Genomic DNA, 23,516 nt, shown 5'->3' with positions numbered 1-23,516 from the left:
AAGGTTCATACTAAGGCTGAACGATTAATTGCATTTGCGATAATATCGCGATATGATAAAACGGGATTTATTAATTACAAGGGCTGCGATTTGACTGCTCACGTGATCTGGTCACGTGACGACGCGCGTGTCCTGCCCGAACGGGCTAGTGGTTTTTAGGGATGGAGCTGATCCGATCCGGGATCCGATATCAACGTAATTCACTGATCGGAAATTTCCGATCCAACCTGCGGAGATTCCTGATCCATGAAGCCTCGTCTGCTTCACTGTTGCTGAAATGACTCCAGTGTTTCCCTGCTGCTGCTCTGCTCGCTGGCTGCAAACTGTGGACTGGATTTCCTGAAGGGAGGCGGGTCTCAATGAGACGAGGCGTAATGAGTCAGGAAATCCATTCCACAGTTTGCAGCCAGCGAGCAGGCTAGGGAAGTAGCACTGTGGCTATCCAACTTTTTATGACAACATGTTGCTGTTTGGACGGATTTTACACTGAAAACACCTCAAAGCAACACAACAACGTGGATGTTAGCAAAGCAGTTGTACAGCGAGGCGGTCGCTTTGTCAACAGACGTCACCGTTTTAAAACTCCAGCTCTCCGAGGAGAACGGCACTGACCGTGGCATCAAAACAATGATCAGCTTGCTCCTCCGCCATGGCAGGCGATTCACACCTCTGTGAAGCTGCGTCCTACTCCGTGCTAAACTCCCTGGAAATAGTCCCAATCATTTGTGTGTTGTTTGAGCTGGAAGCACTGCTGTTTGTGCTGCCTTGCTAAAGAATTTCCCCAGGAATTAATAAAGTGATTCTGAGGTTTGAAAGACAGAACTAGTTTATTATGAGATGATGACGTCACGCAGACCCCCACATTGTCCCCATGGAACAAAAATAGTTTGATCCTTAATGTCCAGCCCTGCATTAGTATAGTGTCCAAGCCTGGTTTAGGGCTTTGATAAGCACAATGGAAAAGCGGTTGGCTTGTTGTGGTGAACGCTTACAAGACTGCAAGTCACAGTATTTAGTAAGTTTACAACTGTAATTGAAATAGAAGATAAATAAACTGTCTTTCATATTAATACATGCTTCATTTGACTTTACCTTAACGTAAGCCTCGCCTATAAGAAAGAACAATTTATGTATAATAAAGCTGATGTTGTTTATTATAATACAGATTGATTTATTGATTGTGTTTGTTGAAAAGTACATGAGAAGACGACCTTGAAAAAATAATCGCATATTAAATCGCAATCGTAGTATTGAGGGAAAGAAAATCACAATTAGATTGTTTTCCAAAATCGTTCAGCCCGAGTTCATACTTTTACTGACATCATCTGAAAATCAGTGTTTCGGTTCTGTATCTGCACCTTCAGCTTCCAGCAGCTCTGATTCCGTCGGCCACGTCTGCTCTCCGTCCATGGGGTCCACCTCTGCCTCGGCCTGCAGACTCTCCCTGCTCGACGGGTCGGCCTTCATCAGCACCCGCACAGGAGCCTCGTCTTCACCTCCATCCTGCACAATGCACAGGTCACCGAGTGCGTCAAGTGAGAGAAGCAAACATTTGCACACAAAACAGAATGAATTCTGCAGTTTGTCTAAAGCACCCGTTAAGACGAAGCAACAGATGGAGACGTAAACCGTCTGTAATTCTTCCGTCTCTTTAAGTAATCCCAAACACACTCTTTTAAAGTCCCTAAACTCAAGACTGCACACTTTGTTCCAACTGCCATTTCTCTTTTAAACTAGTGTTAGTGCACTTTATTTTGGGGTCTCATCTTATTAGTTAATGAAGATCCGAGTTGCTTTATTACCTGTCTATTGTCACTTTATATCGTACTGTTAACACGGTTTATTTTATATTGGTATTTTAGTGGTTCTTTTATTTATTCATTCATTTTAATAAAGTTAGTGAGGATGTGAGTGAGTACCTGTCCATGTCTATGCTGCTTTTACTGTCCAGTTTTTTTTGTTTTTTTTAATGTGTCTTGTGTTATTGACAGACGCCTTCTCCTGCTACTGCAGAAATAATCTACTCATGTGTAAAGTAACTTCAACCTTGACACTCTTTACTCTCTGTAGACAGCATAGCATGAGCTCCACAACCCCTAATTCATCTTTATACCCTAGGATTGTGCAGATTTAGCTAAAATGCTGGAAATATCTTACTCAAAATAAATCCGGCACCTATCAGATGATTGGTTCTGTATTAATTAATAGTAGCATCTCTTGAAACCTTTAAACTGTCTATATCATAGTCTGTGTAAAGCATATTTAAGTTGGTTTATAAAGGTTTTCTACGTGTTTGATAATTGTTGTTTGAATCATATGAGAATACTGTGACTCCTGTCGTTCTGCATCCGATTTTTTTATGCTGGTTTTTGCAGCTCTAAACTAAACGGTCATGTCCTGAGCTGCAGTGAAAATCCAGCTGGTCTCTTTCCCTAAATCTCCTCAAAATTTAAGAATGAAAAGTGGATTCAAGTCACTTTGATCAAAGGGCTGAGATTAGCAGCTTCATCCGTCACTTTCGTCACCACTTTTCACCAGGTACTTAAATCCACTTCTATCAAAGGTAGTTTATCAATTATTTGCAGTAACTGTTAAAAGAGACTGAACCTACAAGCATCAGAGCAACTTCTGGCACATTTGTCAACAGCGTTAGTTAAGTGACTGGGCGTCCGGTATGTCTACAGTAAGAAGCAAAGAACAACCAATAAATCTCAGTAGTTTCTGTTATATCTTTAAACCTCATAATCGTTACCATTCTCATTTAGTTGGATTTCTTTTTGTTAAAAGCAGTATGTAGTGCGTTATAAATAAAGTTGAACTGAATTGAATTCAGTTGAGTGGTTGATGTAGATTTATTTTGCAGAGGGATAAACTCAGAACAGATAAATTACTGCTTAACACAGACTTTCAGGGCATCATTTAGTTGCTGGGGAGTTAAAAAAACAAACAAAAGAAAGCAACGTACCATCATGTCAACATCTCGCCCTTTCCTAGGCTTTGCAGGCCTGGCTGCCGTTAGGTTCAGAGGCAGAGGGTCGGACGGTGCATCGATCTGGCTCAGCTGGAAGTCTCCATGCCCGCTGATGTGCACCAGCCTGTCGACCCGCAGCGGACGACCACGGACATAACCTGAGACGCGCAGGGTGCCCAGGCCCGTAGGTCCGCCAGCCGTCCCCTCGGGAGGGCTGTTGGGGGTAAAAGTGACCTGCTGAGCTAAAAGGTGGGACCGCCTGGAGCGGAAACCCAACTTCCTCTGCCTTTGTGCACCCAGATGTCTGAGAAGCAGAGAGGCATCTTGCTCCGTGTCCAGCGTGAAGAGGCGGGTGTCTGGGAATCGAACATCGATGACCTTTGACAAAGCTCTTCTGGACTCAACCCTCTTTTTCACAGGAATATCAGCCACACCCTGACACACCAGTGCTGCGTGGAATTTGGTAGAGAGACAAGAACTTGTAAAAAAAAAATATATAACAAAAAGAAAAGACACTCCAGAGGAAAGAAGAAGCAATATCTGAACCAGTGGAGGAGTCTGAAGGGTTCAGACTCACCATGGCTGGGAAGGCCCTGTGCGAACAGGCAGGAGAGGCAGTATTCCCCATAGGAGTCCCAAGCTTCAGCAGAGTCCAGCACAAAAACCAGGCTGTCTGCAATCTTTGCCACATCCAGCAGGGAGTGTATGTCAGCTGCAGAAACAAACCAGCACAGAAGCTTCAGCGGGGAAACAGTCATGTGACAAGTCAAATCAGAGTCTTCTTCATATCACCTCAACAAAGCTAATTATTTTCCCACATGAAAATCTGCAGTTTAATTTGAATGACTTTCTGCAGATTCATCAACACTGACCTGTGCTCTGGCTTAGAAAGATGAACCTTTGTTTGAAGCGAGGCAGGATCAGCCCGAAGCTGTCGGCGATTCCACTGACGCACTGCTCGTGATGCACAACCCCACCGGCTCCCTCTCCACGCAGCAGCTTGGTGACGGCGCCGGCATCCACGGCGGCGTGCAGGGACACCACAGCCACCAGGTGAGGAGGCCCGTCCCTGCTGCCGAGCCGTCGCTTCTCTGTCAAGACCTGCCGACGCAACAGACAGACGGAAACTCTAACGCATTACAGAGGACTTTAAAAAAAGATTCATCCAGAATCAAAAATTACAAACATACCATGTCTTTTTTATTCCTGCGGAGCTGGTTTGCTTTGTGCCTTCGGTCCATCTTCCGCAGCTCTTTTCTCTGTTTTTTGGTGAGCGTCACCACCGACACTCTGCCTGTGAAACCGTTCAACATAAACATTTATTGCTTCAGTACAGAATGGAAAAAGATGCACTTCATGTGTTCATCATAAAGAAGTAGTACATTTACATACTGAGCATTAAGCTGCACGCTGATTTGAATACTTCATCCTCGCAGCATTTGCACAATGTAAAACAAACAGCGACAGAAGCTGTCATAGTTTAATTTAGTGGAAAACTGCACCACTTAACCCTAAAGTTTGCTATTGTGTGGAACGAAGCTAAGCTGCGGTGTAGTGGTGAGCACTGTTGCCTCACAGCAATATCACGGTTCAAAATTGTGTCAAGTTTGCATGCTGTGCCTTGGCCTGTGGGTTTTATCCTAGCACCCTGGTTTTCCCCCACAAACTAAATATACGGACTATGGAGCTTATTAAGAACTATTGCCACTTACAAATTAACTCACAGCTATCTTCAATTATAAACCACAACCCTGTTCCTCGAATCAGAATTTATAATAAAGGAATCACCACTTTCTGTATTGCAGCATCAAGCCCCGCCTGCATCCAAAACATCAAGCAAACAGATTACAATGAAGTAGTGTTTGAGTAGGTTAGATCCCCGAGGTCAAATGTACAATTGTGAGTCAATTAATCTGCCGGAGAAGCATGAACAGCTGCAAATTGTCATTCTGACTGATGTCTACAATATCGCTTCTGCTTTAAAAACACACGCTGAGTTGAGAACCCTTCAACAACACCTGGAGAGCGCACTGCAGTCCTACACAACACAACAGCTGTCCTTACGTTAAGATTATGAAACTCATATGTTGTTACATTTTTCCCTGGATATCTCTGTTGTCTCTCAGCATCCACATTATTTTCAGTCTTGAAGACCATTTCAGTGATCCTAAAATATTTATATCAAGCAAATCAAAGCAGCGCTTGGGACAGTTTGAACTTGTTTGGTTCAAATAATGTGAAGATATCTCAGAAGACCAACATTTTCTCTGGCAAACACGAACATAAAGATTTTTCTTATATTTCTATATCTTTAGCATATGGTATATAATCACATATTCTGCAATAGTCTATATTATCAAGCGCTGTGTCATCGACACATTTCAGTCGAGATTTCCATCATAATTTTTATTTTTTATTGTAGTATGAATCAGTTAATGTTGATTTATTACATTTTCTTTCTCGTTCTGTTTCACAATCAGCTTCTCAACCACCAGAGACACATCTTAGACTGTTTTTCAAATTGTTTAGAACAAAGTCTACGCCTCGGATTCAAGTGTCAAAACTAAAAATGAGGTTAGAAAACACTAAGCTCCTCCTATGGTCTAATTATGCAAACTGTAGTTAAAGCAGAGGTTAACCAACCTTGTTTACACGACAACATTTCACGTGAAAACACCTAATCCGCTACAAAAAAATCTGTGCGTTTACACTGCAGCAGCGGGCACAGAGACAACAATGTAGTTCGTATGCCGGGCCACTCGAAGGCGCTGTTGCCTGATTTTGTAATGAAACTACACAGACGTGTGTACAGAGAACAATACATTATTAACGTGAAGAAAATGGAGAGCACCTGACATCCGCATGGACTGATGACACATCTGATGCTATCAGGGGAGAGTCTCAACTATTAAACTACAGATCTGGACGATAAAACGAGAATATAGACCGCGAGTCGTACCACTACGCGGCCGCCATGTTTGTTTACAACTGAATCAGCAGGAGGGAGGGAGATGTGCATGTGCAGTAACAGGCTCTGTAGCCTCCATCAGTCTCTGCAGGAGGGATTAGCAGCCGTGAAAGAATCTTTCCACCTTGGGAGCCGGATTAAAAACGTAAAGGAAACCCCCAAAAGTGAAGAAAGTTTTGCGGATACACTCAAATTCGTTGTCGTGTAATCAGGGCCTGAGTTCTGTTACAAAATGTGCAGCCTGAATAAGAAAATGACAATGCAGGTTGGATGTTGCATTAATAATTAACATTTCTGCTAATGCATTTTAATTTTCAAATTTGACATTTCAAAATTAATTTTAGTCACTATTTGCTGGGGCATCTTTTGAAAATTAAAACTTAAACATCATTTTCTTTTTCATTTTAGTTAAAGCACAGAATTAGCAGTCTTGTATGAGAAAATTAAAATGCAGTTTGGATGATTGATCATTAATTTGTATTTATGACTCAAAAAATGCAGTTCAATCTGAAAATGAAAAAGCATTTCTGTTAATACATTTCAAATTGATTTTTGAGCCATATTTGCTTCCATATCAATTAGCCATCTTCACTCATTGAATTCCCACTTATTGAATATCGTCACCTATTTAAACCACGTGTGGCTGCCTCTAAAGAAGTTTCTCTGATGTCTAAAGATATGTCAGGCCACAATGAGGTAGAAGTAATCAGCAAATAAATAAGATATCCAGATTTTTCTGTTGATCTGTATGAAGAAAGGCACAGCCAAAGTCGTGTAATTTGATAATTAGACCTTTACGTTAATGAGCAATTGAACAGGTTGGCTTGATGTTGTGATCTCCCAAAATAACAGTAACACGCCATTTTCTGCCATACTTATAATTGGGAGTATCGTTAAAGCTGTATAGGTTTCATTGAACCAGAGTTTGATCAATCTGATCATAGAAAACATCCTTGATTCTTATATAAATGTGTTAAACAAACGTTATTTCTGATGATGACATGCTTTTCAATAAATGAGACTTTAAAGTTGCACAGTGCTGTTTGCAATTCTACACGTTTCACCTATGGGATTATTCAAAACATGCATGTTGACTTGTAAGTGATTGAACAATGTGAAATCAATAGCAGGACGTTTTGAATAGAGAGATCAGATCAGAGTCTGTGATTGTATTTAGGACTGAGAACACAGTTGTGCCGTCGGTTTATCCAAGATAGAAGCAGATAAGCGAAAGATTTGCAAAATGCCTTTTTTAATCACATCTCCCTCAGGTCTCATGAACTTCTTCCTCTCGTGCAGAAGAAAAATCAACACGTGTGTTTGCAGAGGACACAGCCCACAGCTGAAATCGCACCTTTAACCTGACGCTGCGTGACAACCACGACTCACCTTTGTTTTCTCTCCCCATTTCCCCTTTCGTCCGGTGCTTGCCATGTTTGTGTTCCTTGTTTTTCTGTTTGTAAATGCCGGCTCTGTGGCCTTGTTGTTTCTCCCCGTCAGCGGCCATCTTCACCACGTGGGAGAGTGGGCTGGTTTACTTCCGTACTCGTCACGACGGGGGCGTGTCTTCACGAGTCCTCTCTGTAAAATAAACACACTTGTTTTTTACAGGGAGGGTTGGAAAGACGGCTTGCTGGAATTATGTCATCTTTATCATCCCATGAGAGTTACTAATTTTTCTCATCGGTCTCTGATGAGTCAGCCTGTTTTTCAATTATGAAATGCTGGAGTTCACCAGAAGTGACAAGTCTGTCTTTACACAAGAGCAAGTTGAAACGTCATTGGAAAACTACCCTGAAAGAAGAAAGGGATGGATAATAATTGGTAAACATCAACCATATCAACTGATCTTAATCTAATTAATATGTTTTAAATATAAAAAACAAAGTGAAATAAATATTCCTCTTGAGCAAAAGATATCTTACAATGTCATGATGTGTGTTAAAAATGAAGAATTTACAGTTTACATTACTATAAATAAATAAACATACCAAAGTAGACCAGGTCCTGCTAAAATGGTGAAGCACCTTAAAGGTGAGCCTATTTTGCAGTTGTACAAAAACTAAACTTTTGCTCTTTCAGTTTTTGTCAGAAATGTAATGTTTGTAGACTCTTTTAATGCAAGCCCTCTAACTATGTTAGGTATTTTGTGTTTTCAATATTTCCATTCAGTTTATTGAGTAGCAGAAAGGAATATACATGGAAAAACTATGCCATGCTCCTACTTCTTCCATTCAGATTAGAGAAAATCTTAACTTGTACACTATTTCTTAGTCAAATGCCGCAAATTAATAGAAAACAACAGTTTTTGTTCCCGAATATATGCAGAGTACATGCAGTGATTTTGCATTGGGTTTCAGGGTGTTTACCCCTGGAGTTGTCAGATGTTCAATCTCTGTTTCTGATTGGAGTCCCTGTATATTCTGGGTTTTAGTGGATATTTTTCTGTGAATTTAAATAGCCCAGATTATCCATGTTATTATATAATATCATTCATGTTTTTTTCCACATTCAGAGTGGATTTAATGTGAGTACTCTAGTTTTCTACTACAGTGCAAAGACATCTGTACCTGGTGATATTTTCTTATTCCTGATATTTTCTGACTTTGTTTACCATCATTAATTACACTGACACATCTAAGCATTGTGAAAATCAGAGCACTACATGCACAGTTATATTTCTGCTTTCAGAGGTTTTAATTTCAGAAGTTGGTGGCGGTCTTGGCTGTTGATTTCTTCTTGCACCGCTTGTAAGGGTTTGTAACCCAGATATATATGTTGGTGTTATTTCACTTTAATAAAACAATATATACTGGTGAATATTGTGGTTTTTGTGTGACCTATATCTATATTGTTTGATTAGCTGATATTTAGTGAGACCGAGTCAAGACCAAAACCTTGAAAATATGGTCTCGAGACCAAGACTGCACTCGAAAACTAAACCAGTACAAACTCCACAAAGAAAGCCCCCTGACTGGGCTCATACAGGAGACCACCAGTTACTATTGAATGAATGGATGACCCGTTATTTCGAACATGCACATAGAAAGAAAGAAAGAAAATAAGTAAGAAAGAAAAAAGAAACTTTAAAATGAATTTAAAAAAACAAAGAAACATCACAATTCCCTTGATCAACGTTTGCATGAACGAAAAGGAGTAGGAAGAAGTATAAACCTATTTACTCCTACCCCCAAAACACTCCTATATCCCTGTCAACCACTCAGTGACAAAAGTTCCTTACAATTTAATTTAACACGAACAGTTGCACAGATGCTTATAAGAAACCACGACAAATGTCGATGCAATCTTCTTCATTTAACAATCAACCCCACGCAAATATGAACTATTGTACTTCTCAAGAATCAGTCCTTTATATATTTTTCCAATTCAAACTCAATTTATACTTGATATTTGTTTTATTTCCATTCCTAATTTATTCCACAGCTTTACTCTCCAGATGACGACACAGAAACTTTTGAAAGTACTTTATGCATCTTTATTATCTTTATATTCTGAGGAAGCTACAACACGTATTTAATCCTACACGTTCATATTAGACAGATTATTAAATAACATAAACGCTACGATGAATATTCACGCTCTCGTGTCAGAGTGGGTAAAGTGAGGGTGGTGTTCGTTGCTCTGTTGTTTTTAATGGGTCAGGTAGAGTTTAGAGCAGCAGGGCGGAGCTGCTGCCGTTTAGTGTGGAAGAAGGAAGACGCGTCTCCCGCAGGCGACTCGGCTAAAAAACGACCCCAACGCGCCGCGGACACGGCCGCCACTCTACCCCTGGGTGTTTATTTGGGGGGCGTTTGAACTTCCCTCACATTTTCCCCTCCGTGTTTTTTTCACGAAGGGAGGTGGCGGCGCAGCGGCCCGGCAGCCATCTTTGGAGCGGACGCACTGGCACAACGCTCACTTCCAGCAGGGTGTGGATTTTTAAAGCCGGAGGAATTCACACCCGACGCGTACGTTTTCGTCGACTGACAGCACCGGGGACCGCGGGGATTTGACGCACGGAGCCGCCGCACGCGGGATGAAAGTTGTGGGAAAGCGCGACAATCCCAGACTGTGTTGAATTCACGGCGGTTTCCTGGAGGCCGGCCTGTCACCAGAGGGTGAGCTCCTGCTAACGGCTAAGCTAACTTAGCAAACACCACTCAGGCTGGCTCTCTAACGTAGCGTTGCTTTCCGACCCGAGACTCCTGTTTAAGGTGGTTTGACTTGGACTTTATTTGAGTGGTTGTTAGATTTGTTTTTTTCTCCGCGTCAGACGCGTCGTGGCGGCTGTCGGGGCTGTTTTGCGATGTGACACGTAACTTGGCTAACGTGAAGTTTTGGTGTGGAGCTAACGTCTCCGGCTAGCTGGGAGCTCGGATTTGTCTGCGCACATCTTAGGAGGGATTTTACACTTTAGACCTTCGTTCAGCTGAAGGGGGAAAGAGACGGCTCTCAAATCACACCCGAGACGCTTTTTAACAAATCCACACGTCTTTTAAGTCAGACAAGTAGATATGCGAACTCAAATCTGTACAGCAGTGTCATGTGGAGTCAGTACTGTAACACATTGAGACCATTACTGATCTTTGACTTTGACCAGAATCTGTGCTGTAGGTTGTTTTTTATGTTAATGTTATGTATGATGGTGTTAGAGGCCATGAGACAAACTGCCCCCCTGGGCACAGACATGGAAAAGACACCCCCCCCCCCCCCCCCCCCCCCTTAATGAACTCACAGGATATTTCATCACACACTCGGACCATATCATGTGATTCAGTGCATCAGTTCTGACATAAACTGGCTTTGCAGATTAAGTTAAGGTTAAGCTTTGCTTGCAATGGTCAGTGTTTCTCCTTCCAACGTAACTCTATGAAACCTCACTCAACATGTACAATCCAGCTCAATACAACTTTGAACGACAACCACAAAAATGCATATATGATTGGACCTCACTTATATGGTGCATTTCCCCGCTATACAGTTGTCTCGAAATGCTTTACACCATTAGTCACCCATTCAACCTCCACTGGGACCAATTTGGGGGTAGACGGAATCCTGCACAAGGACCCATTGAGAAATGGACACGGGGAGATGGTTGGTCAAATCGCCAACATTTGGACAAGTGACATTGTCCCAAAAATAAAGATATCGTTAAATTAAAACCTCTTTGATACTCATAAGTAAAATTGCAACATGTTACTTTTATAAAAGTAGAATTTATAGCAAAACGGTTGTACTGTACCACATTAGATTGTATAAGTGTACCTAATGAAGTAATCTTTGTTGTAATTTCTTCTATCTCCTTTGGTTATTGGTGGAGATTTGTAAGCATCAATCTCCCGTTGTCATATTTAATTTTAAATTATTTTTTTTTTTCAGCATCTTTGAATTCATTTCTAGGCATTTGTGTGTCTTTGTGGCTATCATTTATATTTGTGGAGTCATGTGAGTGTTTGATGCTGACTTCAGGGGCTTCTGGACAGCTCAAATTGGTTTTCACATCCTTGTCTGTGTTGTTGTTTTTTTGCTCTATATATTTGTTTGACTTTCTTCATGTTATAAGCTGTTAGAAAGTGACACCTCCGTGTAAACACTCCCAATTCCACTTGTGATGCAACTGCAGTGAGGCGAGTTGCCACAGAGTGAAACGGAGCAGGTGATGCAGAGCTGAAGTTTATACCAAAGAAAAGATGATTTCATCTTAAAAGTAAGGCAAATAAAATAAATATAGATCTCCCCATCCCCACAGACAAACACAGGCCCAGTCTATCTCGATTATTGTGCTTGAGGTCTGTTTGTTTAAATACACTTGTTAAAATATTAGAGAATCATTTCTTTTCTTTGACATGACATATTGGTGTTTGACTTAACAGATTTATGTTTCTACCTAAACCAATTTTCCAATGCAAGTCCGCGGCTGTTGTTTTTATCAATGCAGTGTCTATATTGTGCACCGTTGATCGCAAAACCCCACTTTCGATTTGAAGTCGTAATGTTTGTATGAAGCGGTGTGAGTGCTGTTTGTGTCGAGGGAGACAGTAAAAATGCTCACCAGGGCCCATTCCTACCTCTCTATAGCTGTGCGAACAGGAAATGCAGCGCAGTCAGGGCATACATTGAGAATTCCAGCTTTCCAGCTTTGTTGTCCTGTCTTGCTACATTCTTGTGTGTGTGCGTGCGTGCGTGCCTGCCTGCGTGCGTGCGTATGCGCACAGGAATGCAAGGGTGTTTTATGAAGGTATCGGCTCTCGCCGCTCACTTCTGACTTCACGTTTCCACACTATCATGGGAGATGACAACAAAGCTCATTCATGAGCAACAATGTGACGAAGAACAATGGCAATAAAGAGGCACAGTCCCACATGGTAATGAGCCTTTACTTGAGGCTGCGTCTCTGTAGAATAGTGAGTTGTTCAGTGCTATTGTGAGACAAAAGATGTCTGGTTGGACTGGGTGCTGATTCTCCCGGGGCTGGGAAAGAAGTCTTGTGACTGGAGCGTCAGCTCGGCATCTGTTTGCAACCGATCATCTGAGCCACATGGACCCAGTAAACGTTTCTCAGTGATCTTTTATCGTATATGCTACTGCTACCACAGTAAAGCTGCACCAACCGGTCCAATAATAAAAAGCATTTAATGACAGTGGAGGTGGGGACTTGAATTCTTGCCAATTCTGAAAATTTAGCGGGGGAAAAACGACACGCTAACAAATGTTAACGGAGACACACATGTCCCTTATACCATAGCCTGACATTTTGTGATTCAGTTAATCTACACACTACTGTCTATTTCAGAGTTTCGGCACTTATCAAGTCACGTTAACATTTTTAATTGTACTAGATATTACTGGAAGATCCATGCCGAATCCTTTAACAAGTCATTTTTACACATTTTAAGCACAGAAAAGTGATTATTCATGTGTGTTTTCTTACAATTGTGTATCCGTTCATCGGTGAATGCTTTTTGACTTTGGTTAACTTGCACTTTACTTAAATCTCTTGAGGACAGATGATATCTACAGTGTTTGCATACGTGTGTTTACCTGAGTAGATTCAGGTTTAACAAGTAGTCCGATCACATGAATGCTTTGTCCCGGCCTGGGCATCGATCACTCAGCGAAGCAGCTTGTTGTCACCCGGCAGTCATCTTTGTATCCTCCTCACATCTGTCTGTCTGCATACCAGAAACTGAAGGTGTGAGAGGAAAGGTTGTCAGGACACGGCCCGCCGATTTCATTACTGTGGCTGCCGTTACCACGGAAACGGGAGACTTTATCGCTTGCTTCCTCAGGATTTCCGACTGGCCATTTGCACTTGACATCACGGCTCAGCTCAGGATTAAACTGGCTCAAGAAGCTCACTCATTTATTACGCGATGGAAACATATTCCTATAGCTACACCTACATTATAAAAACATCCAGATCAACATTTTGGTATTTCTGATTGATGTACTGTGGACAGAAGATTGTTGTTGTTTTTTTTTAACACTGTACTTGTTCTTTTGTCTCCCAGCTTTGACCACACATGAAACCACTGTCCTGCAGATGAGCCATCAGTGGGGGCTTTCGCGTCGCTGTCGCAGACCCAGATAGTTCCTGGCGACAGCGGCATTGCCCCCGTCTCCCCACTATGCCCAACAGCAATCGGGCGGGGAGCCTGAAGGACCCCGAAATTGCTGAGCTCTTCTTCAAAGAGGACCCGGAGAAGCTGTTCACAGATCTGCGTGAGATCGGACATGGCAGCTTTGGTGCTGTATATTTTGTGAGTATTTCAAGTACATCTTTTGGATATCCACTGTATATAACTGATGTTGATCTCGGCTCCCTATGGGTGAAGGCAGAATAGACCGATCATCAATACATCACAGGACAAACCACACACACACACACACACACACACACACACACATGCTGTCACGCCTACAGAAAATATAGTCATCAATTAACCCCAATTTCAAGGTTTTGTAAACTGGACCAGTCACGCCCCAGTGCTCACCGCTACACTACTGGAGATGTTTTTGATATTGTAAAATATAAACACTGGCACGTCTGTTCTACTCTTTTAGCCAGATAAAGTAGATCTTAGATTAGTAGATAAAGTGAGGAAGACATAGACCAATATGCAATGTTTTCATCATACAGGCACAGGATGCACGGACAAATGAGGTGGTTGCCATCAAGAAGATGTCTTACAGCGGGAAACAGTCTACTGAGGTATGACGATAACTTTCAGGACGAACAGGCTGAGGAATGGCTTTTTCCGCTGGTCCATCGGACTTCTGAACACAAAACTGTAACGCACAGTGTTACTTTTAATGGTTCTAATACTGCTTACGGGCAATCTCCTGCCCATATTTATCCTATTAGTTTTCATTTTATCACCTCTCACACTGTATTATATATATCATGCCTATTATTGCATTTATTGTAACTTTTAATAGTTCTAATAAACTCTTGTTTTATATGTACGTTTAATGTTATTTGTGGTTTTTGTTATCAATGCACTGTTCACTGGCAGCTATTTATATTTTCATCATGCCCCCATGTATGATGACAATAAAGCTATTCAATTCAATTTCACTGACTTATGTCATGTGGACAAACTGACTGAATGTAGGGTATTTTTTTGCGTTTGCAATCCTTTTGATTCTCACTGTGTTCACAGAAATGGCAAGACATAATCAAAGAGGTGAAATTCCTGCAAAGAATACAACATCCAAACAGCATAGAGTACAAAGGATGCTACCTGCGAGAGCACACCGCCTGGGTAAGTCCAACATGTCGGTGAGGGATGATGGTCGTCTATATATTGATAAAGTACAAGATAACACAAATGTCTCTTTGATTTCTTGCAGCTTGTAATGGAGTATTGTTTAGGTTCTGCTTCAGATTTGTTAGAAGGTAAGTTAAAAGCTTTAAGCCTCTCGCAAGGTAATCCCACTCATTTTTATTTTTATTTTATTTTTTCTAACTTGACATCAATGGACATCTCCCCCAGTTCACAAAAAACCTCTGCAAGAAGTTGAAATCGCTGCAATTACCCATGGTGCTCTTCAAGGCCTGGCTTATCTTCACTCCCACAAAATGATTCACCGGTGAGTATTTCCAGTGCTGAGGAGCACGCGGCTCACCAAGTTGTGTTGCCCTCAGGTGTTCACTCCTCTGTGCGGAGCTGTAATCATCGTCTCTTACCTGTTCGACAGAGATATCAAGGCAGGAAACGTCCTGCTGACAGAGCCGGGGCAAGTGAAACTAGCAGATTTTGGTTCTGCTTCCATTGCCTGTCCTGCAAACTCATTTGTCGGAACTCCATATTGGTATGTCACAAAAACACATGGACACATCGCTTTTCTCGTCTCAGCATATCACCAGTTACATGTTTTTCTGTGTTTTGTCGTCTTTCAGGATGGCCCCAGAAGTCATTTTAGCTATGGACGAGGGTCAGTATGATGGGAAGGTGGACATTTGGTCGTTGGGAATCACCTGCATTGAATTAGGTTTGTTTTTATTTTGCCTGGCTTGCATCAATCCGACAATTGTTGAATTGCTTCCACCCACACAATGTTTTGCATACTTTTATAAACCTCTCTTAGCCTGCGTTCTTCTTGCTCCTTTGGCCCTTCAGTTTTGTTTTTTTGTTTGTTTTTTTATAACACCTCATGTGTCTTGTTTTTGTAGCTGAGAGGAAACCGCCACTGTTCAACATGAATGCAATGAGTGCCTTATACCACATAGCACAGAATGAGAGCCCCACACTGCAGTCTAGTGAATGGTGAGTGCACAGTTACATTCGAAAGATCCAAAGCTTGTTTTCATTTCTTTTTCATTCGAGGTTAATTGAAAAACGGTTTCATCTCTCAACTCCAGGACGGATTATTTTCGAAACTTTGTAGATTCTTGCCTTCAGAAAATTCCACAAGATCGTCCCAACTCGGAGGAGCTCTTAAAGGTAAAGTTTTATTTTCTAGTTGGCTGTAGCAGTATCATTACATTTCAGAAATGTAATACTGAGGTGCTTCTGTATTCTTCCTCCAGCATGCGTTTGTCCAGCGTGAGCGACCAGAATCGGTTCTAATAGACCTGATAAATCGGACGAAGGATGCAGTGAGGGAGCTAGACAATCTACAGTATCGTAAGATGAAGAAGATCTTGTTTCAGGAAGCCCACAATGGCCCAACTACTGAGGCACAAGATGAAGAGGAGGTCTGTCATGTGATTCGTTTCCACCGTTCCTCTGTCCCCGTCTGTCTTAATTTGACATTGTTGTCGTAATCGTGTGACTCTGCTTGTGTGTTGTTTTTAGGAGGCAGATCACAGTGTGGGTAGGACGGGGACGGTGAACAGCGTGGGGAGCAATCAATCCATCCCCAGCATGTCAATCAGTGCCAGTTCCCAGAGCAGCTCTGTCAACAGTCTAACAGATGCTGGTGATGACAAGAGTGAAGTGGACATGGAGAGAGACCACACAGTGATGTCCAACAGCTCTGTCATACACCTCAAGCCAGTAAGACACTAAAGGCGGAGTCATACCCCATAAGAACAAGAACAAAATTTGGCACTCCTGGGTCCTGCCGACTAGAATAACATCATTTGGTTGTATGAGCCCCTCAACTCGTGAACATGTAGCAAGTTCTGAGTTACGTGATGCACATGAACGCATCACTCAGGGCTGTCGGCGCCGGCGGCTAAAACCGGACTAACATCGCCGCTCCGACACAAGCTTTGCCTTTTTCTTACTGAAACAGTTTAGCGAAATGTATTTCTGAAAATATTTAAAGCGAGAAATAAGCTGTGCAGTTGAAAAGTTAAAACGCCCCTTCACAGATATGTGGCTGCGGTGAGGGGGCGTGGCCTGCAATATCGACAGCTTCTTCTCGGAGTATGAACTCTCCTGCCCAACAAGGATTTTTTTTTCGGCAGCTAGCCTACGTCACAGCTGAACTTTCCTTCTTGTTCTTATGGGAGTCTGCAATGGCCTTAAATCTGCAATCACACTTTCTTTTCATTCTGGAGTGTAGTTTTGTTGTTAATTTATGAATTTACTATGAATCCAGCAGGAGAGCTCGTGTTTTCCCACGGCCACATGCTGTACAATATCGTATTATGTTGCTGACTTCCACCTGTGTTTCTTTCAGGAGGAGACTCGCAATGAGGAGTCGGAGCCGAACAACCGGCCAACTGAGACACAGTCCCCTCCTGCACACGCTCCACGGCCAAAACGAAACCGCGAACATTTTGCTACGATACGCACAGCTTCAGTGGTAAGAATACTGTTAATATATTAATAGACCAGAAGAAACCTGCTTAATGTTTCAGATAACAATTCTTATACCGGCTGGCCCTATAAAATGATGTCCAAAAGATATTATGGTTCCGTATTTCTAAAATGTAAAACAGTTGAATTCCGGATTGGATTAAAAAGCTTCAGTATGCGCTAAATGTACTTTAGAGGATATTTACTGCGAGGATACGTACATATTTCTATTGAATTTAGGATTTATCAAGATCTCGGATTGCAGAGTAGCTTACCAGGCATTTGACTTTGATCAACAGAGAGAGGAAGAGGATGTGAAAACACTTTCATGATAAGTTTTGGAACAATTTTATGGAACATTTTAAGCTGATAAACACGACTTAAATCGTTATTGTGACATAATATCCCCCAGATCAAGAAAAAAAATTTGATATTTAAAAGCTAAGAAAATATGTATATATTTCCTGTTGAACCCATGTTGGTATGCAGCTTGAAACATTTATGAAAGTTACAGGAAAGCCTTAAATATTAATTATCGTCTCCGAAAAACTTGTTGTGTGCAACCAGTGTGAAATAAATGTGTGTCGTTTACCAGCTCACCCGCCAGATTAAAGAGCACGAGCAAGACTCTGAGTTACGGGAGCAGATTTTGGGCTACAAACGGATGAGGCGGCAGCACCAGAAGCAGCTGATGGCTCTGGAAAACAAGCTGAAGGCTGAGATGGATGAGCACAGGCTCCGACTAGACAAGGAGTTGGAGAACCAGAGGAACAGCTTCACCCAGGAGATGGAGAAACTCATAAAGAAACACCAGGCGTCCATGGAGAAAGATGTACGTTCATAGCCCGCACAAAACAATTACTGCTCACGGATGCATAACGCCGCAACAGCAGAAACCCTCAAAAGTGTTGCATTTTAATTCAGTAATACATTATAATGTCATATTGAGAAACGAGCAAAAAACTTTCATATTACATCAGCAACCTTTGTCACAGTTTAACTGGAAACACCAGTTAAACCTTTTCCTTTATATTGCGGTGACTTAATACAGAATTATTGTAAATATGTTGCATAAATTAAAACTTTGCCAAATAATGATAAAACTTCAATATTATATATACACGCTTTGGTCGCAGTGATCAGACAGAATAAAACAAAGTTATATTGTTAAAAATGAGTTATTGAATGAAAAAATATGTTCTAGATATAAATATATCTTTTTATAATATGAATATTTTTATTAAACACGTGATAGCAATAACATATCAAACATGTTGACATATTGTCACTTTTAACCATAAAATGTTAAAATATTCATTAAAAATAGCTGATAATTAGATGAATAGAATAAATGTTATTACATCGAACTTAAAGCATGATCACATTTGAACTTGATCATTAAATCAAGTTATTTCTTAAAAGGCACAGAATCTGATTAATAGAAATGATTATTGTACGTTTATCAATATGTAATGTGAAAGGTTTCATATCATAATGGGATATTGTTTGTTGTTCTGTATAACAGAGGTATATCTGTCATATTGCAGATGTTAGCTTTTTCTTTTTCCCAATAAATATATTGTCACTGCAAGGTAGGAAAATAAGTCAAGCTTATTTTGCAAATCACTTTTTAAGCATGGTGATACAATTCAATTTAACAGCCAATTGACAGTGATGAGACAAATAAAAGAATGATTGATACTTGGTATTGTAAATTTAAATGACATATTATTAATTTGTCAAACTGACAGCCTTGCAATTTTCAGTGATGGAAATAATCGTTTGAAGACAACCTCTTGTGTTTTCGGCCACCGATTACTTATTCATTACATCATATAACCAGACTGATGGTGGCAACGTGTTTCTCAATCAGGCAAAAACATTCAGCAATGATGAGAAGAAGTTCCAGCAGCACATCCTGAGTCAGCAGAAAAAAGAGCTCAACAGCTTCTTGGAGTCTCAGAAACGGGAATACAAACTTCGAAAGGATCAACTCAAAGAGGTACGAGTCCTATTCTCCAAGCGTGCTCCGGTTTATCTGAACTGAAGGTTCTGTTTGTGACGTGACTTCTCTTCTCTTCAGGAGCTGAGTGAAAACCAGTCAACACCCAAGAAAGAGAAGCAGGAGTGGCTGTCCAAGCAGAAGGAGAACTTCCAGCACTTCCAAGCAGAGGAGGAGGCCAACCTGCAGCGCAGACAGAGGCAGTACCTGGAGCTGGAGTGCCGCAGGTTCAAAAGGAGGATTCTGATTGCTCGTCACAACATTGAGCAGGACTTAGTACGAGAGGTCAGCACTCTCTCCTTCATGACTGCGCTCAGTCTCAGTGGTAAAACACTGAAATCATCGTAACAAGCTTTAATTGCCTCATTTTCTATGGTTGATGACTAACTCCTGTTCTGTGGGTCTCCCTCTCTCAATACACGCGTGACCAGGAGCTAAACAAGCGCCAGACCCAGAAAGACATTGAACGCGCCATGCTTCAGCGGCACCACGAGGCCATGCAGGAGCTGGAGTTCCGCCAGCTCAACACCATCCAAAAGACACGAGCCGAGCTGACCCACCTGCAGCACCAGACGGAGCTCACCAACCAGCAGGAGTACAACAAGAGGAGGGAGAGGGAGCTCCGACGCAAGCATGTGATGGAGGTCCGCCAGCAGCCCAAGAGCCTCAAGGTTTGTGTGTGGAGCACTTTGAGACCGATGAAGCTCTAATAATTCTTATCATCAGTGAAATCCAAGTACCGTAGTGTACAGCGTTGATCTGCAACCTTTCTTTTGTCCCCTCCTGCTAAAATCTAATTCAATTCAAGACATATTCAACCTTCAGAATGAAGCTGGGCTTTTCTATGGTTTTGGTCATTTTTCAGCTACGGTTTGCTCGTTTCCTTGATACGGGTGCAGCCAGCATCATTGGTAGTGGAAGTAAATGAGTTAAACACATTTAGTTAAACTTTTTTTCCCCTTCTCCTACAGGCTCATACAAATGTGATTGTATATGACTAAATATTCAATCTTTACAATTTAAGTTAAAATGAATAAATGTTGGTGTTTGACTTCAGAGAAATAATAATTTTTACAAATTCATTCTATATATTTCACCTTTCAGTACTATTCCATTCAGGCTGAGTGTAAAGGACTGGTGACACATGCACAAAAGTGTGAGCAACATGTATAATCTGTGTTCTGGTTCTTCAAAGAAATAGTTCCATAACAAAGAAAAAGAAATCCAAAATAGAGGATAACAGAATTCATCTACCTGAAGAAGCATGCTTGATTTGATCTCTGCTCTTCGCCACAGTCCAAAGAGCTCCAGATCAAGAAGCAGTTCCAGGACACGTGTAAGATCCAGACCAGGCAGTACAAAGCTCTGAGGAACCATCTGCTGGAGACCACCCCCAAGTCGGAGCACAAGGCTGTTCTGAAGCGGCTCAAGCAGGAGCAGCACCGAAAACTTGCCATCTTGGCAGAGCAGTATGACCACTCCATCAATGAGATGCTTTCCACCCAGGCGGTGAGTCTGGTAATGCCAAACATTTCTAATTCTAATTGCGAAGGCATTCTATTTTCAGAGCAAATCCAGTGTTGTATTAACCGACCTCCTAATCAGTAATATTCTCGTTCGCATTTTCTGCCTGGATCCTGATACTGATCGTCTCTCTTTCTCAGCTACGCCTGGACGAGACTCAGGAGGCTCAGGGCCAAGGCCTGCGAATGCAGCTGCAGCAGGAGCTGGAGCTGCTCAACGCCTACCAGAGCAAGATCAAGATGCAGACGGACTCCCAGCACGAACGAGAGCGGAAGGACCTGGAGCAGCGGGTGTCCCTCCGCAGGGCCCTGCTGGAGCAAAAGGTTCATCCTACATTCATTATTCTGTATTGCACAACCACTTTCATCCATTCATCTTCTATGACACAGGGACAGTAGAAGAGTTGGTTAATTAGTTAATAGCAATCATGTTTTTTGACTATTAGTGGAATACATTCTGCCAGGTGAAAACCCATGCACCCACATAAAGAACATGCAAACCCCACAATAAAAGTTCCCCAGGCCCAAACCAGACTCCACATTCTCCCTATGAGGCGAGACTTCCAGCCTCTTCGTCGGGGTTTGGCTATAGCCCACTTTCCCACAGGCCACGTTTACACATACCCAGGTATTTTGAAAAAACTGTGATATTTCTCTGCATTTGGGCTGCACATTTACACATAAACCAGCTACGACTCACCACAAACAATGATTCCTGAAAACTCCGGCCTCAGTGGAGGCCTGGATAAACTCTGGTTGCATCTAAAGGGGGGGAGGTGGAGATTTACGTCACAATTCGTGATGTCGTGTTTTTTTTCCAGTATTCTGATTAGCTATCATGACTTCATGCTTCTACACTGCCCCCTACAGGTTTGGCATGCTTGCAGCAGCTCTGAAGCAGGTGTTTATGCGGGTCTGCGTCAATGAAGATTATTTTTTTTTTTTTAAACATGGAGGGGGAAATATCTGTTCTTGTAAAAACATGGGGACGTGTAAACGTGGCCTTATTCCTGTTTGTCTGTGGTTCATAACAGCTGCTCGAAATGAGGTGGTGATTGAGGGGTAATTTAATTACTCCAGCTACTATAATAACATGTATAATGATAATGATGATAAACGGGAACAGAAATAGTCATTTAACAACCGAATATGAATGGATGAGAAGAACGATTGAACCGGGTCAAGGTTTACGGTGGCTTTCACACAGCTGATGATCGGAGTGTGATCCACCACAACCCCTGGAAGATGCTGATTAAACACATTGAAATGATTGTCAGTGTGAAGTGGACAACTTTGCGTCAACTTTTCCCATAATCCCATTTAATTATTTTCCCGCCTTGTGCAGATCGAGGAAGAGCTGCTGTCCCTGCAGAATGAACGCATGGAGCGAATCCGGAGCCTCCTGGAGCGCCAGGCCAGGGAAGTGGAGGCGTTCGACTCAGAGAGCATGCGCCTGGGCTTCAACAACATGGTGCTATCGAACATCTCCCCTGAGAGCCTCAGCAACAGTTTCCCCGGAGCCCCCGGAGGCTGGAGTCATCACCTGCAGCAGCAGCAGCACCCCTCCGGGGGCTCCCCGGGGGGGCTGCACTGGGGCGGCGGGGGATCGGGTCACCGGGGCAGCCATCACCACTATCACTCCAGTCCGGGAGGAGGGTCTACGCAGCAGGGCTGGGGACAGGGCGTGCAAGGGGGAGGGGCTCCGTCACCGTGGGGCCACGCGTCGGCTGCCACCCTGGTCTCTCGCAGCAGCGGAAGCATACAGAACAGCCCCCAGGCAATGGGGAGGACACCCTCAGGGGGGCGCAGTGAGCAGGGCATGGGCAGGAGTACCAGCGTCACGTCTCAGATATCCAACGGGTCACACCTCTCCTACACATAGAGCCCGAGCCAGTGCAGAGACACCGCCGCCCCGCCTCTCTTTGTGACGCTACTCCCCCACTCCCAACCCAACCCCCCTGTACAGATATGGATGTGTGATAAAGTAAATGTTGCTCAGGTCAAAAGGGCTGGAAGAGGCACGGCCCGTCCTCACGGCAGTTTATCGGCACACATGCAGATCCTTAAAGTTCTGTTACGTACACAGTTTGAGTGTCAAAATGTTACTCCCATTAGTTTTTTTACTTACAGTGCTCTCCGATTTAAAACGCGTTTGTACTCTTCACAGCCATTGCTCTCATTTTGCACAAGAAACACTGTTTAAAAAAAAAAAAAAGAAAAAAAAAAAAGCCTTTTGTGTTTTAACTACATGTGGAATCAAACCGTCACAGTAAAGTGACTTTATTCAGGACCCCCCCCCCCCCCCCCCCCCAGAAGATGCTGGGCTGTGGTGAAACCAGCCTGCTGTAATGGTCATTGTGATCAGTTAGTTAGAAGCCTCTTATTTCCTGACAGATCCAACAAATCCAGAGCCAAATACATGTTACCAGTTTTAGGAGTAAGCTACAACACAACTTCAGTGCCTTTTGAAAACAGCCTCACACGGTTCAACTTTAATCATTTGCATCTCATCATCTTCGTTTGCTGATCAGCTGGACTTCACTTCAGCCTCTCGTGTCACAAATATTTCAGTCAGATTTTATCCTCGGCATATTCAGGGAAGCTGGTTCGAGTCTTAAAGATGTTTATTTAAGTACTTCTGCCATGTCGGCGGCTTGACGTCTTTAGTTGGTACTCGAGAGTGTGAGGAAAGACTCATTGGCCTTTTTAGAAACAATCCTATAGTCAAGCTCTTTATTTTAGTAGTGCCTTTTTCAAACTGCTGCCTTTTTCAAAGCACTTTATAAAGCAAAACGTGTGT

At 42.4% G+C, this 23,516-nt stretch overlaps 2 protein-coding genes across 6 annotated transcripts in view; one reads left to right on the top strand and one right to left on the bottom strand.

Moving 5' to 3' along the window:
• The window catches only part of tsr1 (TSR1 ribosome maturation factor), a 22,506-nt gene extending 10,484 nt beyond the window's left edge, over positions 1–12,022 (bottom strand). The window contains exons 1-7 of the mRNA XM_080459797.1: positions 12,008–12,022; positions 7,329–7,520; positions 4,162–4,265; positions 3,844–4,072; positions 3,549–3,683; positions 2,966–3,420; positions 1,359–1,503 (exon numbers count right to left, since the gene is read on the bottom strand). Coding sequence (XP_080315923.1) covers positions 1,359–1,503; positions 2,966–3,420; positions 3,549–3,683; positions 3,844–4,072; positions 4,162–4,265; positions 7,329–7,446 — 1,186 coding nt within the window. The 5' untranslated portion in view covers positions 7,447–7,520; positions 12,008–12,022. The remainder of the gene's footprint in view (positions 1–1,358; positions 1,504–2,965; positions 3,421–3,548; positions 3,684–3,843; positions 4,073–4,161; positions 4,266–7,328; positions 7,521–12,007) is intronic.
• Positions 9,593–23,516, top strand: taok1a (TAO kinase 1a). Of its 5 annotated transcripts, none has more exons than XM_080459794.1 (20): positions 9,593–10,057; positions 13,451–13,699; positions 14,080–14,151; positions 14,603–14,704; positions 14,793–14,838; positions 14,936–15,032; positions 15,141–15,254; positions 15,343–15,434; positions 15,616–15,709; positions 15,805–15,886; positions 15,973–16,140; positions 16,241–16,441; positions 17,073–17,198; positions 17,787–18,023; positions 19,065–19,193; positions 19,275–19,478; positions 19,625–19,864; positions 20,490–20,702; positions 20,858–21,040; positions 22,062–23,516. In XM_080459794.1, exons 2-20 carry the CDS (start codon positions 13,568–13,570, stop codon positions 22,596–22,598), a joined length of 3,069 nt encoding a protein of 1,022 aa, XP_080315920.1. In that variant the 5' UTR covers positions 9,593–10,057; positions 13,451–13,567; the 3' UTR covers positions 22,599–23,516. The 5 variants fall into 5 exon arrangements, with proteins under 5 accessions (XP_080315920.1, XP_080315918.1, XP_080315922.1 ...); XM_080459792.1 differs by having other exon boundaries at positions 9,601–10,057; positions 20,490–20,711; positions 22,062–23,510; XM_080459795.1 differs by having other exon boundaries at positions 9,612–9,907.

This window comes from Lipophrys pholis, assembly GCF_963383615.2.
Source record: "Lipophrys pholis genome assembly, chromosome: 3".
In the NCBI taxonomy this organism is placed as follows: Eukaryota; Metazoa; Chordata; class Actinopteri; order Blenniiformes; family Blenniidae; genus Lipophrys; species Lipophrys pholis.
This window is presented reverse-complemented; position numbering and strand designations above follow the sequence as displayed.

Excerpts from the sequence above, each read along its gene's own strand:
- taok1a (XM_080459792.1), top strand. The coding sequence starts at position 13,568 with ATGCCCAACAGCAATCGGGCGGGGAGCCTGAAGGACCCCGAAATTGCT. Across the intron at positions 14,705-14,792 it reads TGCGAGAGCACACCGCCTGG|CTTGTAATGGAGTATTGTTT; the intron begins GTAAGTCCAACA and ends GATTTCTTGCAG. Across the intron at positions 15,887-15,972 it reads ACTCGGAGGAGCTCTTAAAG|CATGCGTTTGTCCAGCGTGA; the intron begins GTAAAGTTTTAT and ends TTCTTCCTCCAG.